This window comes from Heptranchias perlo, chromosome 25 (genome assembly GCF_035084215.1).
Source record: "Heptranchias perlo isolate sHepPer1 chromosome 25, sHepPer1.hap1, whole genome shotgun sequence".
NCBI lineage: Eukaryota > Metazoa > Chordata > Chondrichthyes > Hexanchiformes > Hexanchidae > Heptranchias > Heptranchias perlo.
Window position 1 is genome coordinate 21,106,308 of NC_090349.1, and position 24,737 is coordinate 21,131,044.

A 24,737-nucleotide genomic window follows, 5' to 3' on the forward strand; every position below is an offset into this window, starting at 1 on the left:
TTTAGACTTCGTGAGAAATTGCTGTTTTCTCCATATGTGTTCCCCTAGATGGGTTTCATGCTTGTGACAGATTTTCAAAAAGGCTCAGTATTCATAGGGAACAATTTATCTCAACCACTATGTCAGTTTGTAAATGTTAGCACTTGCAGATTTGTTCCCAGCTTACAAAAGGAAATTCTTGTCAGCTATCTATCTCTCCATGCATACTAAATCTGACATTTTGTAAATTAGGAGAGCTTCTAATTTAACTCTAGCTACTTTAAAAACTGTTTGAAATAAAGACAGCAATTTCTTTATTTGCCACACCTGCCACAAAATCCCCAAGTCAAACATAGATTTTATAGTGTCATTGAATGATACGGCATAGAAGGTGTCCATTCGGCCCATCGTGTCTGTGCTGGCTCTTTGAAAGAGCTATCCGATCAATCCCATTCCCCATTGCCTTGCAAATTTTTCCTCTTCAAGTATTTATATAATTCTTTTTTGAAAGTTATTATTGAATCTGCTTCCATCACCCTTTCAGGCTGTGCATTCCAGATCCTAATAACTCGCTGTGTAAAAAAATTTCTACCTACCTTCCCTCTGGCTCTTTTGCCAATTACCTTAAATCTGAGTCTTCTAGTTACTGACTGTTCTGCCACTGTAAACAGTTTCTCCTTATTTACTCTATCAAAGCCCTTCATGATTTTGAACACCTCTATTAAATCACTCCTTAACCTTCTCTGCTCTAAGGAGTCCAACCCCAGCTTCGCTAGTCTCTCCACATAACTTAAGTCCTGGGTCCCTGGTACCATTCTAGGAAATTTTCTCTGCACCCTCTAAGATCTTGACATCCTTCCTAAAGTGTGGTGCCCAGAATTGGACACAATACTTCAGCTGGGGCCTAACCAGTGATTAATAAAGGTTTAGCATTAACTTCTTTGCATTTGTACTCCGTGCTTGTGTTTATAGAGCCAAGGATCCCAAATGCCTTTTTAAGAGCATTCTCAACTTGTTCTGCCACCTTCAAAGATTTGTTTATGTACACCCCCAGGTCTCTCTGTTCCTGCACCCCTTTTGAAATTGTACCATTTCATTTATATTGCCTCTCCTCATTCTTCCTACCAAAATGCATCACATCACACTTTTCTGCATTAAGTTGCATCTGCCATGTCTGCCCATTTCACCAGTCTGTCTATGTCCTTCTGAAGTCTGCTACTATCCTCCTCACTGTTTACTATATTTCTGAGTTTTGTGTCATCTGCAAACTTTGAAATTATGCCCTGTACACCCAAGTCCTGGTCATTAATATATATCATGGAGTAAAAGTTTTCAGAGCCCTTGCATGTTGTGTGATTGTGGCTACAAATCTTCACGGTTCTAGGTATTTATTTGTTTCATTTGGTAATAGAACTTTACAGAATCCCATTTCTAACCAAATACTGTAGGATGCATATTGGAGTGTATTTCTTTGTGCTATTCCTTGCCTGATCAGGAACCATCAAGAAATTAAAACCTCATTCTCCTCCACCTATGGAACCCCATGGTCCAACATCAAAATAACTGCCTTGGAATCAAAGCAGCCATATTGAGTATTCCACAGACCTTGACTAAACATTGTTTACATTTGTCTTCCAAATAGGATACTTTCTGGCACATTAGTCCATAAGGCAGATATTCAGATCATAAATAGCCATCACCATTTTTGACACAACTGTGGCATTATATTGCATGTTGAGGATAAATGAATCAGGAAAAACAATTTCTTACATTATATCAGTAACAAATGGGAAGATAAAGAAAACAAACTAGAATAGAAAGAATATTATAGTGAGAAAAAACTGACTTCTGGAATATGGAAAGAATGTGACAATGGAAGGTAGGACGTGCCTGACAAACCTGATTGAATTTTTTGAAGAGGTGACTAAAGTAGTGGACAGGGGAATATCAATGGATGTTATTTACATGGACTGCCAGAAGGCATTTGATAAAGTCCCACATAAGAGACTGTTAGCTAAGTTAGAAGCCCATGGAATCGAGGGAAAAGTACGGACTTGGTTAGGAAGTTGGCTGAGCAAAAGAGAGTAGGGATAATGGGTAGGTACTCACATTAGCAGGATGTGACTAGTGGAGTCCCGCAGGGATCTGTCTTGGGGCCTCAATTATTCACAATATTTATTTACGACTTAGATGAAGGCATAGAAAGTCTCATATCTAAGTTTGCCGATGACACAAAGTTGGTGGCATTGTCAGCAATGTAGATGAAAACATAAAATTACAAAGGGATATTGATAGATTAGGTGAATGGGCAAAACTGTGGCAAATGGAATTCAATGTAGGCAAATGTGAGGTCATCCACTTTGGATCAAAAAAGGATAGAACAGGGTACTTTCTAAATGGTAAAAAAAAAGTTAAAAACAGTGGATGTCCAAAGGGACTTAGGGGTTCAGGTACATAGATCATGAAGTGTCATGAACAGGCGCAGAAAATAATCAAGGCGGCTAACGGAATGCTGGCCTTTATATCTAGAGGACTAGAGTACAAGGGGGCAGAAGTTATGCTGCAGCTATACAAAACCCTGGTTAGACCGCACCTGGAGTACTGTGAGCAGTTCTGGGCACCGCACCTTCAGAAGGACATATTGGCCTTGGAGGGTGTGCAGCGTAGGTTTACTAGAATGATACCCGGACTTCAAGGGTTAAGTTACGAGGAGTTGTATTCTCTGGAGTTTCGAAGGTTAAGGGGTGATCTGATCGAAGTTTATAAGATATTAAGGGGAACAGATAGGGTGGATAGAGAGAAACTATTTCTGCTGGTTGGGGATTCTAAGAGTAGGGGGCACAGTCTAAAAATTAGAGCCAGACCTTTCAGGAGTGAGATTGAAAAACATTTCTACACACAAAGGGTGGCAGAAGTTTGGAACTCTCTTCCGCAAACGGCAATTGATACTAGCTCAATTGCTAAATTTAAATGTGAGATAGATAGCTTTTTGGCAACCAAAGGTATTAAGGGATACGGGCCAAAGGTAGGTATATGGAGTTAGATCACAGATCAGCCATGATCTTATCAAATGGCGGAGCAGGCATGAGGGGCTGAATGGCCTACTCCTGTTCCTATATTCCTATGCTCCTATAATGTTACATTTTGCAGTGCATATGCCAGTTCTGATAATCATCAGTTTTCCTCAAGGAATATAAGATTTAGATCATTTATACACAGATTTATTTTTGAAGTCTTGTTTAGAGATTGATTTTAAGGATTAACTGTACTGTTGAGTGGTTTAAATAAACCTTCTGGCTGTCTCCACACGATAGACTTTGATTTAGAAATTGTTATTTGAGGGTAGAAAATAAATTGCACCCCTTGGAAAAACACCAAGAGTATTTTTGTAATCTGAAGAGTACTTGTGTAGATCTGCACATGGATTGTAACAGTAGAGGAAAGGCTCTTTCAGTTAGAAAACCTGACGTTAATAAATAATTTGATATACTTTTGTACCACGGTGGGAGTGTGGTGCGATAGTCCAGTATGTTGGCCCCACTTCTTTCCTCAAATCGGCAATTTATAATAGAACTCATTCTTTGCTGGAGATTTGCAGTTCGTTCCCACTGCCGAGTGTCTCCTGCTCCAAGTGCCAGGGTAGTTAGCTAGAGAGTATTGATTGATGATTATGCATTGTAATGGACCAGCTGCCAGGCTTCCTAAAATTTTTCTGTTTATTTTATGCTGGCAGTTTTGATTTGGGAACTGTGGAGCTGCAACTGCTGTACATCATGTTTGCTTCATTTAATGAATTAAAGGAAATACTGATTAAGATATATATTAACAACTATAGTTAACTGCCAGTTATGATTAAATCCATTGCTCTTAATTGCAGCAGTACATGAATTCAGCAGAGTACTGATTAATGCATTAGCTTTATTTCACACTCCATTGTAAGGTGCAGAGTGTCCAGCAGCAGAAGTGACCTGGATCTGGCCCATGGGTCTCAGGTCACATACCCTTACAGAATAAACTTATATACTTATACATGCAACTTCGATATAATAACATCAACAAAAATCATCAACAAATATCAGCTGATGTCATAGGCCAAAACTATGCAAATAGTACTGAACATTATGGCTTCTTCTTGACATTCACTTTGGCCACTGCTCCTGAATATACATTGAGCTCACTGTCAAGAAATATTAAGCATCAAGAGAATCACAAAATACTCAATTGTACAGCAAACTTTGAAAAATATCAAGGAAAATTGGTAAAATTCAGGCATTTGTCCCTTTAAGAGACTTTAAGGTAGCAACTTGTTCATTCTTTCAATCAGTGAAAGCATCTTAGCCTAAGGATCCATGAATAAATCTGTACAAACAAACCCTTAAGGTTTAGACTATGATTTTATCAATTTCATTAGATATTTATAAATATCTAATTCATAATCTCTCACTGGAATGGAAACAATTCTACAGTAAGATGGGCAGATGGATAGTTAAGTACACATCAGTTATACTTCAGGCATCACACTTCAAAGTATCAAAAATATTTCTTTTAAAAAGGAAAGAAAGGAAGCCAGTCATTTCCTGTTGGCTTCTTTACCTTGATGACCTGACTTCTTCCCAAGAGCAGGTACTGGATATTTACAAGTAGTTGCCAATCTACACAAACTTCCTTCAACAATGAGCCTCTAGTTGACCTTAGGCTATGCGCAGTGGCCTTAAAGGGACAGGCAATGTTATACACAGCTCCAACTTAGCAACTAAGCATCACAACCATGCTTCAGATCCCAGACTACCCATGAGTAACATCAAAGAGGATTATCTATTATATTACTGTAAAACAGTATTAATCCAAAAAAAAACTTGAAATAAGGTAATGACTGTGGTAATTGTAAATCAGGAGAAAAAGCAAGTGCTTTACACTCTAAGAAATTAAAACTAGAGTGGGTGTTTCTTGACAGTGAGCTCAATGTATATTCAGGAGCAGTGGCCAAAGTGAATGTCAAGAAGAAGCCATAATGTTCAGTACTATCTTGCATAGTTTTGGGTGTGATGCTTAGCTGCTAAGTTGGAACTGTATACAACATTGCCTGTCCCTTTAAGGTTGACTCTCCACCATAATAGAGGAGCTACTAAAGGAAACTGATGGGTAATGAAGAATCATAGAAATACACAGAAGTTACAACAACAGAAACAAGCCATTTAGTACAACCAGTCTGAGTCAGCATTTACGCTCCACGAGGGCCAACAGTTTTATTCACATTTGTCCGCCATGTTCCCATATCCCTTTATCGACTTTTCCTTCATCCACCTATCCAATCTAATCTTGAATGCTGACATAGTTTCTGCCTTAACCATTGACCCTGGAAGTGAATTCTACAGCCTCACAACTCTGTGAATCCCCAAATTACATTGCTCAGTCACTTCCAATCCACCCAACTCGGTCCTCTTAAATATTTAACAATTTATTTATATTTTCAAAGTACTGTGCAGAAATTGCAATACATGCATAACATATACAGACTATATTAAAAATGTTTTAAATCCTTTTCTTCTAATGAAATACTCTGTACCTTACATACAGATCAGCTGGTGGATCAAGTTTGCAAGAAAAGGTCATCCTATCAGCTTACAGCTCCCCACACACCCATTCACAATTAAGCCTCTGGACCCAACACAGATTCAAAAGCACTTGGTCAAAAACATGCCCTTGTCACCGACCATCGACCCTCCAGATACAGGGATGTGCCCAAAAGGCAGAATGCACTCAGCTTCAGCAATCTCAAGGCAAACTCTGCAGCACTGATCTCAGTAGAGCTGCCAAGTGGATTGCTAAAGAAGAATACTTACATCTGTAGCTGGGAGGAGCCTGTGGTTAACATTGGGGGAAGAGTTTTTGGCCGGCTCTCCCAACTGTGGTGGCCCCTGCAGCTGGAATCATGAGTAGAAAGAATAATGGAGGTAAAAGAATAGCAAAAAATTCTGCCCCAACTATCCTATTATTCACACAAAATCTTAGGAATAATGGGAGCACAAATACTTAGAGTTACACAGTATTTTCACAACATAGATCAGACTGTGATTAGCTTTATCTAGCAAATCAACTGCAATTCAATATAAAATACTTCCTAAGGCTTAGGTCCAATGGGGGAGAAGAGAATGACTGTTTTCACATCGTAGACAACTCAATTCAAATGATATAAATGATTAATGAACACATTGGTTTTGTATAATGTGTGATGCATGTGTGAGCAAATTAGGAAAGAGGTATTCCTGGGGTGTCAAAATACTTACCTCACATCAGGATAATAACATATTAGGATATTCACGCATAAATACACGGCATGATGAGCAGTGAATAGTTTTTATTTTGCTTGTATAACATAGCAAAATATGGGAAAAGGAAAGAAACAACATCAGCATAAACCAGACCTCACTTTCATTGATACCTTTAAGGAAAAAAAAACCTATGCATCCTCCCAGTACAAGTGTGATCAATCATCATTCAACTAGAGATAATTACATTAATTAGCAACAGCTTAGGTAAGCAACTCAGTTGGAAAATTTACTTTCTCACAAGCCTCGCAAACCATTAAGTTCTCACTCTTACTGACCTTTCTTTTCATTCTTTCGCAATCAATTTTTGTTGGTGATAACGTTTGCCTGCACAACAGTGTTTTCTAGTTAATTCGGTAGTACTTTGAGGTATTTCTGAGAGATGTGATAAGGCACTACAAAAATACATGTTTTTTTGGTGCTTCCTGGTATTGATATAGAACACACCCTACAAAATTCAATAGGTCAATTCACCCCCCCCCCCCCTCCCCAACCCTTTATCATTTTATACAAGCCTTCTGGTAGACAGAAAGTAAAAAAAATCTTCAGCACTTGCAGGACCAATCATTACCAATTAGCATCAATATATATACTACTGGTATTTCTTTAACAGGAATGATTGATTAAGGGGAGTGTTTGCCTCCGCAGGACTGTTATCATTCGGAGGCTTCTGCTTTACCAGCATTGAGAAAATATCCCTTTGTCTGACACTGAAACTCAAAGATCTCAATTAGCCTGAGGTTAAGAGGTAACTTAGACATATCTGTAACATACTGGATACAGTGAATCAAAATTACCTTTTGTGCTTCATAATCAGCCCCACTGAAAACTGTATTTTTCTGTGCTTCTCATCTGTATGGCGTTTTATTTGAACTTCAGTTGTTTGGTTCTTTCGTGCAATCTGCTCCAAGGTTAGCTGGACTAAGTGTCCCACCACACCATGCTGCAAGGGATCCACAGCCTGTACGTGCTGAAGAATATCCAACACCTATGAAAAAGAAAGCAACTGAATTGGTTGAGTTTATCGACCCAATAAATTCAAAACTATCTCTAACTGACTCATTCATTAGTCAGCTTTCTTTTTTTTGCAGAAGCTTTGGTTACAACTCCCAAGACTGGGTTATTAATGAAGTTGGTTTTAGCATTTGGTTTTTATTCGCAAAATTTGTTTTATTTTGATTTTATGGAATGACCCAGCTATAGGTAGATGGCGCATGTACTTATTGCGTATCTTCATAGAATCATACAGCACAGAAGGAGGCCATTCAGCCCATTGTGCCAATGCCAGCTCTCTGAAAAAGCTACCAATTAGTCCCACTTCCCTACTCTTTCCCCATTGCCCTGCACATTTTTCCTTTTCAAGTAGAGATCTAATTCCCTATTTACAAATGTAAACTAAGACCCATAAAATTAAAATACAGCAGTATCAATGCAAACAGACTTCAGCACGCAAACATAGGCATGTACCAGGAAAAAGATGAATAATCTTTTCCTTCCACAGGGGTGTTATTAAGAGACTTGAACTTCAGTAACTGAGAAAATACTCCTTTCTCAGTCTCACGTCACTTATAATTATTCAGCATCCATTTTCTACTTTAATTCACAGAAACTCAAGGAAAATCCACAAAGGAAAACTTTCAGCACATGCTCACTTTTTTCTCACTTCATAAGAAGCAGTCTAACTGTGCATTCAGCTAGATATAAGCAGCTATTTTCTCTTTCGCAGTTCTTCCCTTTTTTTTTTGCTGACTTTCGCCCCTACTCCTCTTCTAATTTCTGATGAGGTATGCTTCAAAGGTGTTAATAGGCTATTCAACAATGAGGTGCATCACATCATTCTCACCTGCCATTTGCACACATGCATCTTCCAGAAGATGTCATGGATAGCAATCAGAAGCAGATGCCATGACCGATCTTTCCCTTCCTAGTAAAGGGAGCTGAGGCCAATTGTAGTGCCCCAACCGTTGTCCTGGCTGAGATCAGCTAACTCAGCATAAACCAGGGATTGATCCTGCCACCTTCTTGTCTATGCGACTCGGTTACAAGTTGCCTTTACCAGGATAGCCATCAAGGAAACTCTAGATCTTTGTACGTTGCAGAATTTTGTAAGAAACACTTATGAAAAGCAGGCAAATGGCATGTCAGCTGTTTGTGTGTATTATCATTTAGGGCTTCCCTTTATTTTTTAAATTAGATCTTGTGCTTCTGAGGGGAATGTCTGATCTGAGAACTGGAAAACCTTCCCACTCTGTATACTCAGTCAATATTTAAGATCAGATGGAATGGCAAGCTACCTCTACTCTATCCTGATAATACAGTCCATTTCTCTTAATTTGTTTTTAGCACTAATTACCCACTTTTTTGTGTTATTCACGTTGCTTAATTTAGATTATTGGACAATTCATATTTAAGTATAAAGATGACTGAATTATCAGGAGATTGTACCTTAAGCTTACCCAAAGAACAACCCTTATCACTACATTGTAATTTTTTTCCTCCACAAAAAAGCCTATGGTAACCACCCTGATGCCCGTTTTATCATGTTGTATATCTTAACCTGTTACATACGCAAAATAAACAACATTCAATAGTTTACTCACAAACAAAATCCTACTCTCCTCATATTCTATAGGGGGCCATATTGCGGAGAAATGCAGCTTGTAACACCGTTAAATGTCTTTGCACAAATTATGAAGCTCTACCCTCCTACTTGTCTGCTGATGTCATCGCAGACCATTTTCCCAGTAAAAACAATGATGCATTATTCAGTGTTTAATTGCAAATTTATTTTAGTACTGCAGTTTGAGAACATTTTTTGTTATATTTTGAGAGATATTTGGTGAAGCCGTTGTATATTTTGATCTTACTAAGGGAATACATTCGGTTTCTTGGCATGGTAGCGCCTGCACTAGACTCAGTGTGGAATTAAGGGTTGAAACAGTTTGTTTGTTCTTGGCCACCAGTGGTCATTTTGAATGGTAGGGGAGGGAGCTCAGTGGGGTCCTTGCTTACTGGTGTTCTTGTTGTCGGAGGTTGCTATACTTACATTTTTTTTTAAATGGAAAATATATCACTGACCACATGATGAAATATGGCAATCTTATAAGCTGTCCCTCTTCATAACATTGCCAGACATTGTTTAGAATACTCACACAGAAACCTGTTTTTTTGAAACAAAGGCGGTTACTGAGGGAGAGGTAATCTTTTTTTGTATTTTATTCCCCCTCCCCACCCTGCTTCTCACCTTCTCTGATTGATGACAGTCTTGGGCAACTATTCTCAGATCTCATGGAGCAACTCGGCAGGCAGTAGTTATGAGATGTGGGAGAACACACTGGCTCGCCACTAGCCATGGGGAAGTGCCTTGCTCCATTCAATGTCTCTGCACAACAGTATGTTGAGAGCAGAAATTCAAGATGTGGAGAATCACATCTTAGGTATGAGGTGGGGTATTGATTTTCCAAAGAGTTGCATTTTTATGGGGATGTATATTCTCAATATTAAATACCTAGCTGCATGTCTCCACTGTTATATTAACTTACTCCTGACTAGAGAATAATTTGTACTGAATGGTTGAGGGCAGGCTGACATTCAGTAACAGATGTGCTCTGACATTTGCCATATCTTGACCAGGAACATGTCAACAAGAAAATGGGTGTTCAGTACTATTTCCAATTCTACTTGTCTTTGTCAGATGTGACTTACTTTCCAAATTTTTATTGGCAAAAAACACAAAACTACTATTGGTTTTCTTCCAAATATGCTACAAGACCACCCATTGAATAACATCTTCTTACTCAAGCATTCCACAAGCCCACAATACCATCTGTGAGTCTAACGAGTAACAGAGACTCCCAATTTCACCAATTACCTTTTCTGGATTGATCCCCAAATGAAAGTAAAGTCTGGCCTGAAGCATCAGGTACTGAACATCATCAGGAGCCAAGGTGAGATACAAATCAAGAGCATTTCGTAGTAACTGATAAGACTGGTCACTGCCCTCTCTGTAAACAACAAAATAATTTCATAGACAAATGTGTAAGGAAGCACTTCTCTGTAAGGTATTTCTTTTCTTAAATTTTAGGATTATGTGTTCTACTTTATAGCACTTCACCCTAGATGGCAACAGTTTAGAACTTGCACTTATATAGGGCCTTTCCTGTACTCAATGTCCCAAAGCACATCATAGCCAATTACATACATCCTGAAGTGTAGTCATTGTTGTTATGCTGGCGAACATAGCAGCCAAATTGCACATAGTAAGGTCCCAGCAAACAGGCAATGATGCCCAGTTAATCTGTTTTTTTGATGGTGTTGGTTCAGAGAGAAGTATTGGCCAGGATATGGGAGAACTTGCTGGTCTTCTTCAAATAGTGCCATGGGATCTTTTACACTCACTTGTACGGGCAGATGGGCCCTCAGTTTAACGCCTCACCTGAAAGACAGTGCTTCTGATAATGCAGCACTCATTATGTACTGCACTAAAATGTCAGCCCAGATTATTTGCTCAAGTCCTGGAGTAGGGCTTGCAACCTCAACCTTCTGACTCAGAGGCGAGAGTGCTACCACTAACAATTACAAAACGAAGTTACTGTACTGCTAAAGAAACTGGACATAATATTTTCTACGGTGGTAAAAGGATGGTTTCATAAGATGAAGGAGGCTAAAATAGCTTCATTTCCAATGGCATTGCTTAAATTTCTCTGAAGCAACATGGACACAAATGGCCTATGTTTAACAATTCCCCCAAGTATTTAACAAGCTCATGCATGATTCTGATGCCGTGTCCTACAAACTATCAAATCTTTAGAATACCTGCAGTATTTGGCAGTTTGAACCAATTATATAACGATCAGATTTAAAATATATATGTATTATGAACAACGGTATGACTTTAGCTTCATTTGTTTTTTGATGCCATGTACTCTCTCTTTCCCTCAGTGATTTTCTATTCAAATCAGTCCACTCAGCACCATACAACTCCTGTATCCAAGCAGGCAGGATGGGCAGTCCCCCGTCTCCAAAACCACTGCCAGTGTTACTTTGGACTGGAAACTAGGAATCACATGAGAGCAGTACAGCAGAGACCAACAATCTGATTTCCCTGCTGCCTGGTCTCCAGCATAGCTACCCATTTATTTTCCATTTTACTGAAAGAGAAAATATGGCTTTGACTTACTGATGCCTAATTATATGGAACTTTTACTCCAAACTAACGCCAACCACAGACTCAGGATAAACCCATCAATCTCTTACCTCTTTCCCAGGTGGAACAGGTTTGTTACCATGCGGAACAGCACGTCCTTAATGGTTACAGAACTGTAAAAATTAGCTGCAACTTGCTGACCAATCAGGTGCACACATTCCTTTGCAGTACGTGGTTTCCCATTATCAAAGGCATCAATGTAGACGTAGTCCAAAATATCAGTACTCCTGGCAAAAATGAGAGAAGTATTCAATTATAAACATCACAACACAGACAGCAAAAAAGTGTTATACATTTGCGAATAACAAATAATGGAAAGAAATTAATCAAATTTCAAAATAACTGACCAATTTTCTATCTATTGTAACAAACTATAAAATTAATATAGCTAGAAAAGTTTTTTTTTAAAAAAAACTTGTATTATAAAAGTTAACACTGCACTACCTCACAAGGTATGAACAAGTCTGCAACGAGAATGTGCTCAGCATGTCTGGTCATTTTGCTAAACAGTTATTCACTCCACTGTAAACAAATTAAAAAGTGCAAGAGGTTCAAATTCCCCATGCTAATCAAACAGATTTTTAACCAATGTGTTATTACCTTTTTTGGATTGAGGGTGAAATTGTCTTTTAAGGCATTTTCAGGGAAGGTTTGCTCTGTATTATTATGTGGAGTGAAATCATTAATATGTATATAAATCAGGCAAGTGATTTGTTGTGGCATGTGCTTTATCATCATTCAGATCTGCTCAAAAACCAGCATTTTTTCCACTGCCTCTGAAATGATTGGTACAAATGATGGTATTTGGACAGTATATCATGTTGCACACTACATGTGTAAAACTTTTCAGATATCATGCCGCACCAGTTCACATCACATTCACAACAACAACTTGGATTTATATAGTACCTTTAACATAGAAAAACATCCCTAGGCTTTTCACAGAAGCTTAATCAGACAGAAATGGATGCCGAACCAAAGGAGATATTAGGAAGGGTAACGAGAAACTTGGCCAAAAGGTGGCTTTTAAGGAGGCTCAAAGGAGGAGAAAGAGGTGCAAAGATAGAGAGCTTTAGAGAGGGAATTCCAAAGCGTAGGGCCGAGATGGTTGAATGCATGGCCGGCAACTGATTTGAGGGTGCATAAGAGGCCAGAGTGGGAGGAACACAGAGTTCGGGTGGGGTTGGAGTGCTGGAGGATATTAGAGATAGAGTTTCTGCTACATAATGAAAAAAGTGAAATTGATTAATTCTTCAAAAAGATGCATAGACATTATTACCCTTCAAATTTTTGACACCATCTTAAAAGAAAGTGACTGGGAAAGCTGACCGGCTCCAGTCGTACACCCAGATTCTTGCCAATTGTTGAATATACCACACAAAGGGTGATGGGAATTCCTTTTTTTTGTCTAAGCACCTAGATGCAAACAACACAAAAATAATGACTTTTAAATATGCACTGCATAATTAGACAGAGCATTATCTTAAAAGTCACATACCTGATGTATATAGGAATTCATGGGGTTGTAATAGTCATCTTCATTTCCTTTAAATTTCAGCTGCTTGTATAAGACACAGTTCATCGCATCCAGAACCTGTCGCTGAAGTTCTAAATCATCAATAAACACTTCGCCATCTGAAATATAAATTACCAAAGAAAACAGTTACGCTACAATTATGCAGAATATATATGTTAAATAGAACAGTGAACAATTAAGCATTTTAGATCAACTTTTCATTTATACTACAATATATATTTACTTAAAAGGAGAAGGAAAGACCAAGTACTCACCATTTTACAGAAGAAAATATATTTTTCAAAATCTAGTTTAACTCCCTGCCTCCCACCCCCCAAAAAAACCCATCAATTTTATTACCAGCATGAAGACCCTCAAATTAAGCCTCCCTCTCTGTTAGGCTGCACTGTGACACACCAACAGGGAGTCTCCCCCGCCAGTAGTATGGTTTCCCAGGGTCTCATGCCTCAGAAGCAGCTTTCAGAATGTGCAAGTCTTGGCCCCAGTTGTTTCAATAGAGCCACGCTGGGATGCAGGAGTCCAAATGTCAGTCAAGACTAGGATTCAAACTTGGGTCCCTAGCTGCAAATACTACATTCTAGTGTATTGCTGGCATTGGATTTCATTGTACTTTTGAAGACTGAGGTTAGGCCCTTAAAAACATAATGTTGATCCATTGGAGAAGCAAGCTGCCTAATTAAATTCTTTACCTCTTTCTGCAGTGATGCTTGGGTGAGAAGGTTTGGTTAAACGCAACACTTTTTTCACCTCTTCTGTTATATCATTCAGCTGTAACAGGACATTCTCAAGGGCGGTGTCTGCTAAAGGATTGCAGTATTGGTCTATCAGCACAACACCTGGCAAGAAAGTAAATCAAACTTTATGCTTTATGCTCCTAATTGTGTATTTTACATTATATATAACTTCATCATTGTAAGTACATAACCTTGACAATAGTTTTTTGGGGGAAATGTCAGTGTAGTGCACTGGCACATCAAATTGGTGGGCACCTATGTCATAACACTGTGGCAAGAAACAGATTCTCCCCCTTAATTTCGACATGGTGAGTTCCCAAACTCATTCGAGTGAAAGGAAGATGCAGGGAAGAGTGTCACCATTGGCCAATCTTGAGCCATCCCTTGAAGGTTTGCAGTGGCAATGAATGAGACTTGAAAGCAGGTTTCCTACCTGCCCCTTCGATTAAAAGCGACAACTTAAAAGATATGCTCACATGAAAATCATTTTGTACCAGGTGCACATCTTAAATAATTTCCCATAAATTTATCTTCCTGATAATTGAAGAAAATGAACCTACACAAACTTCAGCTGAGAATATTGTTATCCAAAGAGGAACATGGTTATTTATACCTTCTTACTAAATATGTGTTTTTAAAAAAATGTATAACTAATTCACTTACCTTCTATTAATTTTTGCTGTTCTGGTGGAGATGAGAGAAACTCCTTCAATTTTTCCATGACGTCCTGCTGACGAAGAAAGCACAGGATTTTCCGAGTGTAATACTTCCAGGTCAGGTACTTCCTGCAGTAAAAAGTATTCTTTCTAATTATCCAACATTTGCCTCACTTAATTACAATCTTTTAAATTGGAAAAATAAACTTAGCTTGATAGACCGACACACGATTAGTCCCTTGATTTTTATACACACTATTACCATTTACTCACCTTCCATCCAGGTTTAGAATAGACAACAATTCATCTTCAATAAAACGGAATGGACCACCCAGAGCCTCAATGTCTTTAAAGCCATCAACAGGAACCTGCCAATGAAACACTCTGTTACAACCAATGTCACATGAGTGCCATCTGCTGGCAATTATACATTTTAAAATTGTTTGTTTGACTATTTGTGATTACAAATGAAAACACAGACGTTAGTCAATTGATTATTCTGTTCCATAGCTCAACGCAGAGCTATAAAACACTACTCGAATGCAGAAGATTTAGATATTGGCAGCACAAGCTGAAAGAATGCACACAAAACACATTCAAGTTGCAGGAGTTTCCTCCAGATAAGCATTAGTACTAATGTGTATTTTATAGACTGTCTATTTTCTTGGAGTAAATAACCATAACCTTTTTTTTGTTTTGGGGGTATGGTAGCATAGTGGTTATGTTACTGGACTAGTAATCCAGAGGCCTGGACTAATAATCCAGAGTCATGAGCTCAAATCCCGCTTCGGCAGCTGGGGAATTTAATTCAATTAATTAAAAATAAAATCTGGAATTAAAATACTAGTGGCCATGAAACTACCAGATTGTCGTAAAAACCCATCTGGTTCACTAATGCCCTTTAGGGAAGGAAACCTGCCATCCTTACCCGGTCTGGCCGATATGTGACTCCAGACCCACAGCAATGTGGTTGATTCTTAATTGCCCTCTGAAATGGCCGAGCAAACCACTCAGTTGCAAAATCTCGCTTAAAAAAAGTCACAAGAATAAAACCGGACGGACCACCCAGCATCGGACACGATGACGGCAAACCAAGCCCAGTCGACCCTGCAAAGTCCTCCTCACTAACATCTGGGGACTTGTGCCAAAATTGGGAGAGCTGTCCCACAGACTAGTCAAGCAACAGCCTGACATAGCCATACTCACAGAATAATACCTTTCAGCCAACGTCCCAGACTCTTCCATCACCATCCCTGGGTATGTCCTGTCCCACCGGCAGGACAGACCGACCAGAGGTGCCGGTACAGTGATATACAGTCAGGAGGGAGTGACCCTGGGAGTCCCCAACATTGACTCTGGACCCCATGAAATCTCATGGCATCAGGTCAAACATGGGCAAGGAAACCTCCTGCTGATTACCACCTACCGCCCTCCCTCAGCTGATGAATCAGTCCTCCTCCATGTTGAACACCACTTGGAGGAAGCACTGAGGGTAGCAAGGGCACATAATGTACTCTGGGTGGGGGACTTCAATGTCCAACACCAAGAGTGGCTCGGTAGCACCACTACTGGCCGAGCTGGCTGAGTCCTGAAGGACATAGCTGCGAGACTGGGCCTGCGGCAGGTGGTGAGCGAACCAACACGAGGGAAAAACCTACTTGACTTCGTCCTCACCAATCTACCTGTTGCAGATGCATCTGCCCATGACAGTATTGGTAGGAGTGACCACCGCACAGTCCTCGTGGAGATGAAGTCTCGTCTTCACACTGAGGACACCATCCAACGTGTTGTGTGGCACTACCACCGTGCTAAATGGGATAGATTCAGAACAGATCTAGCAGCTCAAAACTGGACATCCATGAGGCACCGTGGGCCATCAGCAGCAGCAGAATTGTATTCCAACACAATCTGTAACCTCATGGCCCGGTATATTCCTCACTCTACCATTACCAACAAGCCAGGGGATCAACCCTGGTTCAATGAGGAGTGTAGAAGAGCATACTAGGAGCAGCACCAGGCATACCTAAAAATGAGGTGCCAACCTGGTGAAGCTACAACTCAGGACTACATGCATGCTAAACAGCAGAAGCAACATGCTATAGACAGAGCTAAGCAATTCCACAACCAACGGATCAGATCAAAGCTCTGCAGTCCTGCCACATCCAGTCGCGAATGGTGGTGGACAATTAAACAACTAACGAGAGGAGGAGGCTCTGCAAACATCCCCATCCTCAATGATGGCAGAGCCCAGCACGTGAGTGCAAAAGACAAGGCTGAAGCGTTTGCAACCATCTTCAGCCAGAAGTGCCGAGTAGATGATCCATCTCGGCCTCCTCCCGATATCCCCACCATCACAGAAGCCAGTCTTCAGCCAATTCGATTCACTCCACCTGATATCAAGAAATGGCCGAGTGCACTGGATACAGCAAAGGCCATGGGCCCCGACAACATCACGGCTGTAGTACTAAAGACTTGTGCTCCAGAACTAGCTGCGCCTCAAATCAAGCTGTTCCAGTATAGCTACAACACTGGCATCTACCCGATAATGTGGAAAATTGCCCAGGTATGTCCTGTCCACAAAAAGCAGGACAAATCCAATCGGCCAATTACCGCCCCATCAGTCTACTCTCAATCATCAGCAAAGTGATGAAAGGTGTCGTCGACAGTGCTATCAAGCGGCACTTACTCACCAATAACCTGCTCACCGATGCTCAGTTTGGGTTCCGCCAGGACCACTCGGCTCCAAACCTCATTACAGCCTTGGTCCAAACATGGACAATAGAGCTGAATTCCAGAGGTGAGGTGAGTGACTGCCCTTGATACCAAGGCAGCATTTCACCGAGCGTGGCACCAAGGAGCCCTAGTAAAATTGAAGTCAATGGGAATCAGGGGGAAAACTCTCCAGTGGCTGGAGTCATACCTAGCACAAAGGAAGATGGTAGTGGCTGTTGGAGGCCAATCATCTCAGCCCCAGGGCATTGGTGCAGGAGTTCCTCAGGGCAGTGTCCTAGGCCCAACCATCTTCAGCTGCTTCATCAATGACCTTCCCTCCATCATAGAGTCAGAAATGGGGATGTTCGCTGATGATTGCACAGTGTTCAGTTGCATTCACAACCCCTCAGATAATGAAGCAGTCCGAACCCGCATGCAGCAAGACCTGGACAACATCCAGGCTTGGGCTGATAAGTGGCAAGTAACATTCGCGCCAGACAAGTGCCAGGCAATGGCCATCTCCAACAAGAGAGGGTCTAACCACCTCCCCTTGACATTCAACGGCATTAGCATCGCCGAATCCCCCACCATCAACATCCTGGGGGTCACCATTGACCAGAAACTTAACTGGACCAGCCATATAAATACTGTGGCTACAAGAGCAGGTCAGAGGCTGGGTATTCTGCAGTGAGTGACTCACCTCCAGACTCCCCAAAGCCTTTCCACCATCTACAAGGCACGAGTCAGGAGTGTGATGAAATACTCTCCACTTGCCTGGATGAGTGCAGCTCCAACAATACTCAAGAAGCTCGACACCATCCAGGACAAAGCAGCCCGCTTGATTGGCACCCCATCCACCACCCTAAACATTCACTCCCTTCACCACCGGCACACTGGGGCTGCAATGTGTACCATCCACAGGATGCACTGCAGCAACTCGCCAAGGCTTCTTCGACAGCACCTCCCAAACCCGCGACCTCTATCACCTAGAAGGACAAGAGCAGCAGGCACATGGGAACAACACCACCTGCACGTTCCCCTCCAAGTCACACACCATCCCGACTTGGAAATATATCGCCGTTCCTTCATCGTCGCTGGGTCAAAATCCTGGAACTCCCTTCCAAACAGCACTGTGGGAGAACCTTCACCACACAGACTGCAGCGGTTCAAGGCGGCGGCTCACCGCCACCTTCTCAAGGGCAATAGAGGATGGGCAATAAATGCTGGCCTTGCCAGCGATGCCCACATCCCATGAACGAATAAAAAATAAATAAAACCAACCTATTTATACTTCAAAGTAGTCTCACTAATAGAGGGAGCATAATACATTACTGTTTGTACAGTAAACATGTAATGCTCTAGTTATTTTGACTCAGTTTTGAACATGTTTAATGAGTCAGTGACAATTTAACTTTGATCACACTTAGCAGATGCATCTCTATGCAACACACAAATGTCTCATAATAGCTACTTAATAAAGGATAGGAATGTTTCAGGCTTGTGAAAATGTTTCTTACTTACATTAGGAAACTAGTAACATGAACCTTTGGTTCAAATAAATTAAAATTTTAGGTGATGTCAAAACAATAAGGAAATGACTGGTATCTGCCAGAATTACAATCTATGTAAAACAGTTAGCACAGGGATTTGGACATAATCAGCACAGATTAGGCAGAAAGAATTGTATCAGGAAAATGCTTTCTAAGACCTTAAGCAACAGTTTGGCTTAGGTGTCTCAGGTCACCATCAACAAAGGAACCCATCAGCTCAGGAGATGTATGAACAATGGCAGCAATCACTTCGAACATTTAGTCACCTCAATGGCATATTGATTATGTGTAGAAAATGTTGAAACATGGTAATGACACTATTTCATGTACTGCACCACAGGGGATGATACAATATTCAACAACATTCTAATGTTTTTCCATCTGTGTGTGGGGCACAGCCTTTCAAGCATCAATACAGCATAATAGTTACATGCATGTCTCAGATATCAATGCAACGTTGGTACACGCATATCCATTTATTGTTACAATTCTGACCTCTTTTGTAAAAAATCGCTTTGAAAAGGTGTCCACGATTTTCCGCACTTGCAAGCCAATAGAATGTCGTGTTCGGTATTCTTCCCACCAGTTACGACTTTCTGTAGTACTGTAGTATTTTAGCAGTGTGGGCCACCTACAACATTTAGAAGCATACAGATATTATTCAAATGATTCAAAACTTCCTTTTTTGAGGGCACAGACTTCCCCTTTCAGGCCAAAACATCATCTAATTTCATTCCCTTGATAGTCCCTCCTGGGCTACAGACATCCTGGGTGTGAAAGCCATCCAGGCAGCCTGCTCCCACAATTGCAAGTGGAGCACTACAGATTTCCCAAAAGAGGCAAGTGGCCTCCACTAGCACCTCCCTCCCACAACACTGACCGAAGTCAGTAGAGTGGGAGAAAGTAAGATTAGCCCCATGCTCCATTATTCCACCGCATCAAACCTCCCAATTTTTAATTTATAAAAAGTAACCCAGTTTTTTTTAAAAAAGCAGATGTTACAGCTGAACCCGGGGTCTCTGGACTCCAAGCCAAGCACTTCGATGCTTTGGGCTCCAGGAAGGCTGAAACACCCAACTAGCAGATTGCTGCCTTTGAACATCATAATTTTTCATAGATGTAGATAGATCTTGCATTTATATAGCGCCTTTCACGACCTCTGGACGTCCCAAAGCGCTTTACAGGCAACAAAGTACTTTTGAGCTGTAGTCACTGTTGTTATATGGGAAACGAGACAGCCAATTTGCACACAGCAAGCTCCCACAAACAGCAATGTGATATTGACCAGATTATCTGTTTGAGTGATGCTGGTTGAGGGATAAATATTGGCTAAGACACAGGGGAGAACTCCCCTGCTCTTCTTTGAAATAGTGTCACGGGATCTTTTACATCCACCTGAGTGGTCAGGAGAGGCCTCGGTTTGACATCTCATCTGAAAAACGGCACCTCCGACAGTGCAGAAATTCCTCAGTACTGCATTGAAGCGTCAGTCTAGATTATATGCTCAAATCTCTGGAGTAGAACTTGAATCTACTCAGTTTCTGACTCAGGGGAGAGAGTGGTACTACTGAGCCACGGCTGACTAGACAGACAGACAGACATTTATTTTGAAGCTACTATGGTAAAAGTATACATGTAGGTATCCAGCCGCACCCACCCACTGCTGAATTTTTTTTGTTCATCATTTAGATTACCACTCCCACTTTCTTGGTCTTTCCCCACCAACACACTCCTGAGGCCCCGCCAATGCTTTACTGTAACCAGCTCCACAAGTGTGCAAGAGCTGCCCAGAGTAATACACCCTCCCTCCCAATGAAGAATCTCAGGGGCTCTGCTCAACACTTCAGCAACGCAGCAAGTGAGAGACTGTGGGTACCAACACGTGTGTGTGAGAGAGGGAGAGGGAGAGAGAGAGCATGTCTATCCAATAACCTCACAAAAGTGGATTCTGTTTACTCTGAATGAAATCATGTCTGTGATCACACAAAGAAGCTGAATTATCTCCCATCAGGTAACACAAAAGATGTTTAATGAACAAAGCATAAAACGCCTGTCCAAAACGCATTGTCTGCGCAAATGCCAATCACAGTCAGTGATCCACAGCTGTAAGCAGTGGTTTCAGTCAAGTAGAGTAGTATCAACTTTAAGCTCTATGAACATATCACAACAATGTAATATTAACTGGTGTGACTGTAGGTTACACCAGGGTTCATTACCAGTGTCCTTTTGAGTGTGAAAGTCTGTTAACTAAGCAGTACCAGCACAGGCACATGTGAATTATGGAGGCCATACTTAGAAGGTAAACCACAATAAGAACCACAACAATGTGTGGCCAAAGGTTTGAAACACTATCCATTCACCTTTGGACTTTGTGTTTGAACCCAAGCTCAGTCTCCTCTATCTGACATCAGTGAGGGTCAGAAATGACATGAGTTGAGACAGTCTCACAGTTCCTAGTGAGTACTAGTGTATGGCATAAACCTATCAACAAATGACTACTAATGATGCTAACTTGGTAATCTCATTGAGAAGTTACAAGGATGGCTGGTGTAAGAAATGAGAATGTACACTGCTCCAGTGGGTGTGTCTTTCTGAAGCTGGGATTCAGGCAGTTGGATCGGTATAGCAGGGGCTTACAGTGGAGGAGGAATGTGTGTCTTGTCTTGACATGTGAACACTTGATAAGGATAATGGAGACAAAAAAATGTTCCATCTTCCAGCAGGGACACTACCTGCCTATTTCCATTCAAATGAACTTTTCCCAAACATCCCAACTATATATTTACCTCACCCAAGCTTTTTTTCTCAGTCAAAATACTTTCAAAGGTATCAACACACTGCTATTTGTGCCCACATTACCACAAAAGCATTATTTAATGAATCCTGGTGGTGACCTGTAGCTCCCTCTGCTTGAAATGTGTACTACAATTATTGACAAACAAGGCTGAACTGGAATCCTAAGAGTTACAAAGGATGGTGAGTTATTTCAGAAGTTCATACAAGTGTTTGTGGACTGTTATGTTTTATTTAAATGGAGAAATCATTATGTCTATATTTGGATATACACTCCCCAGCCAAGAGGGAGGCGGGGGAAGAGTACCACACTTCATTTAGCACATTTGCCAGTGGTTTCATGTCTAAAACACCATTATGAGAGAAATGTTAGGAGGAGGGTTTGCCCTCCAGGAATGAGGCATGAATTTCATGGGCACTACTGCTCGCAGCCCGGGAGAATTTTGCTCTTTAAATTGGGGCTCCGGCAAGTGGGAGAGAGGGAGACTGTGGAATGGGGTGGGTGTGGAGCCCAGCATTTCCTTCAGAGTCAGGTGCAGCAACGTGATAAGTGAAACATGGGGACTTTACTGTGGGTAAATAGCGAAAGATTGTTTTCACCGGTGGGCGAATGGGCAACAAATGGACGGACACTGAGGATTCTCACTGGAAGAACCAAGGGGGAAGGGAGAAGAAAGGTTTTTGAACTGAGGGTTATTATACCATGGAAAGCTTCATCACAAGTGGAATTGAGGCAGAGACTAGAACATGATTTAAAAGGGAAATGGGATAGGTACTTGAAAAGGAAAATAAGAGGACCTGGGGACATGAAGTTACAGGAGAGAGTGTCAGCATACGGTACAGGCACCAGGAGCCAAATGGCCACCTCCTGTGTTGTAATTTCTATAATTCTATTAAAACTCTCCTTTATCGAGTCCGAGCCCAGGGAGTGGTTAAGAAATTGAAGGATTTTGGACTTTTCAATATAGACTTTTAATACCAGTGTTAAGGGAAACTAAAAGAATGGGCTAGTAACTCTAGATTACTTGCGCAATGAGCAGAATTTAGTTAGAAGTATCAAAGGATAGAACACAGAACTGTTAAACTTGACTGTTCAAGAAGGCATGCTGGGAAGTTTGACCAAGTTCCAAAGGTATTATTATTGCTTACTAACTGCTGCTGCTTTAGCCTTAGTAAAGCTACAAGGCCAGGCAAGATTTGACATACTTTTGAAGGTCAAGAGATAAGGAAGCCATGACAAAGAAAGCAGCCTTTTTGAACCGTGAGAAAGCAAGAGAAAGGAAAACTACTGCCAGTCTGTTTTGCCAGCTAGAAAGATATAATACTAGCCAGCCAATTTAGTAAGTTCAAAGAGACAGTCCAGAAATAGACAAAGGAGCAGCTTCAAAGCAGATGTCAATGAAGAATTAACCCCCCAGTCTCCCAAAGCAGAAGAATTTGACCATTTTGAGTTTCACTACTGAATAAGGTTGTAAACATCTCGATCTTTAAAATTGTTGTGTTTTAATGTCAATAAAACCAATTATGTAGAAAAGTTTAAGCCTCATTTGATCCCTACCTCTGGGTACCCTAAACCAATGTAAGGAATCTTACAACACCAGGTTATAGTCCAACAGTTTTACCCTAAACCAGTAATGAGAGTGTTAAGAAACCCTATAAAAATGTTGGAGCTGAGTTTGGGATGACATGCTTTGTAAGAAACATCCAAAAACTGAGCCCACTGCACTTTCTGCAATCTCTGTTTGGTTCAGTCTGTGCTGGCCAGTTTTGATGTGTGAAGTCCAAGTACAGATTGGCTCTGACTGAAGCTCCCAGTTCAGAGCTGTCACCTTCACACAGAACCAGAGTTCAAACCAAAGTCCAAGGAGATGGGAGAAAGATGGGGCCTGTTAAAAGTGGCATTGACTTGGGAGGCTGACCGCACCTTGAGCAGTGCAAGGGGATTCTGGCTGTAGTAACACGGTGATTATCAGTGGGTTATAGGATTACTACTAGTTACAGGTAGGATAGCAGAGCATTACACCTATTACTACCTGTTACATGTAGACTATCAGTGAATTTTTGTATTACTATTGGTATTACTATGAGGAGAATCTGACTGTTGCCAATATGACTATTAGTTATCGGTGCAATTTCAGTGAGTTACTATTAGTTACTGGTGGAATCAAAGTTCCTCCCACTTCTGGTTTGCCCCCTGCAAATTCATCCCCCACTTTCAGGGGATCTGGTTCTCGGAACTTCTCGCACAACAGCTGCTGGCATGAAACCATGAGAAAAGATACTCAACTACAGGAGGCCCAACCTTTATAAGGTAAATCTAATATTTGCCAAGGTCACATGATCTGACACCACATGGGCAAACTCCAGGAATACCTCCAACCAAAGTTGGCAGCTCTAGTTAGGAGTGAGTTATGGGGATAGGGCGGGAAAGTGGAGTTGAGGTAGAAGATCAGCCATGATCTGATTGCATGGCGGAGCAGGCTCAAGGGGCCTATGGTCTACTCCTGCTTCTATTTCTTATGTTCTTGTGATAATTGATATGGACTGCAACTTCATTTAAACACAAGAAGTTGTTTATCTTGACTGATGTCTAAACTGGCCACATTTTTAAACCAAAAATAAGTGAGTCCCAGCCCTTGACACTTCTGCAAATGCTGAAGGTTTGTTTCCAAACACGCTGCTAGTTTTCCTCGCAGAGACCTCCTCTTCCCTGCCCACACAGGCTCAGCCTACCTCTGCCTGAACTTGTGCTTCCACACGGTGCTCCGGCCCTGACACACTTCCTGCAGCTTCTTACACGACAGGCAGACGTTAACCACATCCACATGGCTTAACGTGGGATAGCAGAATACCTGCTCCAGCACCTCCTCTGGCAGCCCCATTAAGCTGCCCTCTTCCACCTCTCTGCTCCCCGAAGCCTCTAACTCCGCCATCTTACTTGTTTACATCCAACATACGCCCGAAGCCGCTTCCGCTTCCGGTCCCTAAGAGCGCGGGAAATTCAAACTCCTTTAGCCCTGACCTGACCAGCCATCTGTTACCAGGGTCTCCCTCCCAGATAATATTCAAGAAGTAAAAATTATTGGTGAGAAAAAACAGCGGGCCAGAATGTAAACCCATTGAAATTAATGCATTTTTTTTCACAATTGAGAGGAGTTATTCTTTCACAAAATACTGTGACCGTCACTACAAATAAACCAGACACTTGGCAGGTCTGCAAAAACGTGAGGACTTAGGAGTA

General features: G+C 41.2%; 1 protein-coding gene across 2 annotated transcripts in view; it reads right to left on the minus strand.

The window, feature by feature from the left end:
- The window catches only part of fbxo21 (F-box protein 21), a 34,955-nt gene extending 10,497 nt beyond the window's left edge, over window positions 1–24,458 (minus strand). For both annotated transcript variants that reach the window (XM_068005712.1, XM_068005713.1), the window contains exons 1-10: window positions 24,230–24,458; window positions 19,199–19,334; window positions 14,715–14,809; window positions 14,449–14,570; window positions 13,741–13,887; window positions 13,013–13,149; window positions 12,794–12,930; window positions 11,565–11,741; window positions 10,180–10,312; window positions 7,106–7,296 (exon numbers count right to left, since the gene is read on the minus strand). In XM_068005712.1, coding sequence (XP_067861813.1) covers window positions 7,106–7,296; window positions 10,180–10,312; window positions 11,565–11,741; window positions 12,794–12,930; window positions 13,013–13,149; window positions 13,741–13,887; window positions 14,449–14,570; window positions 14,715–14,809; window positions 19,199–19,334; window positions 24,230–24,429 — 1,475 coding nt within the window. In that variant the 5' untranslated portion in view covers window positions 24,430–24,458. The remainder of the gene's footprint in view (window positions 1–7,105; window positions 7,297–10,179; window positions 10,313–11,564; window positions 11,742–12,793; window positions 12,931–13,012; window positions 13,150–13,740; window positions 13,888–14,448; window positions 14,571–14,714; window positions 14,810–19,198; window positions 19,335–24,229) is intronic.
- Window positions 24,459–24,737: the final 279 nt, after the last annotated feature.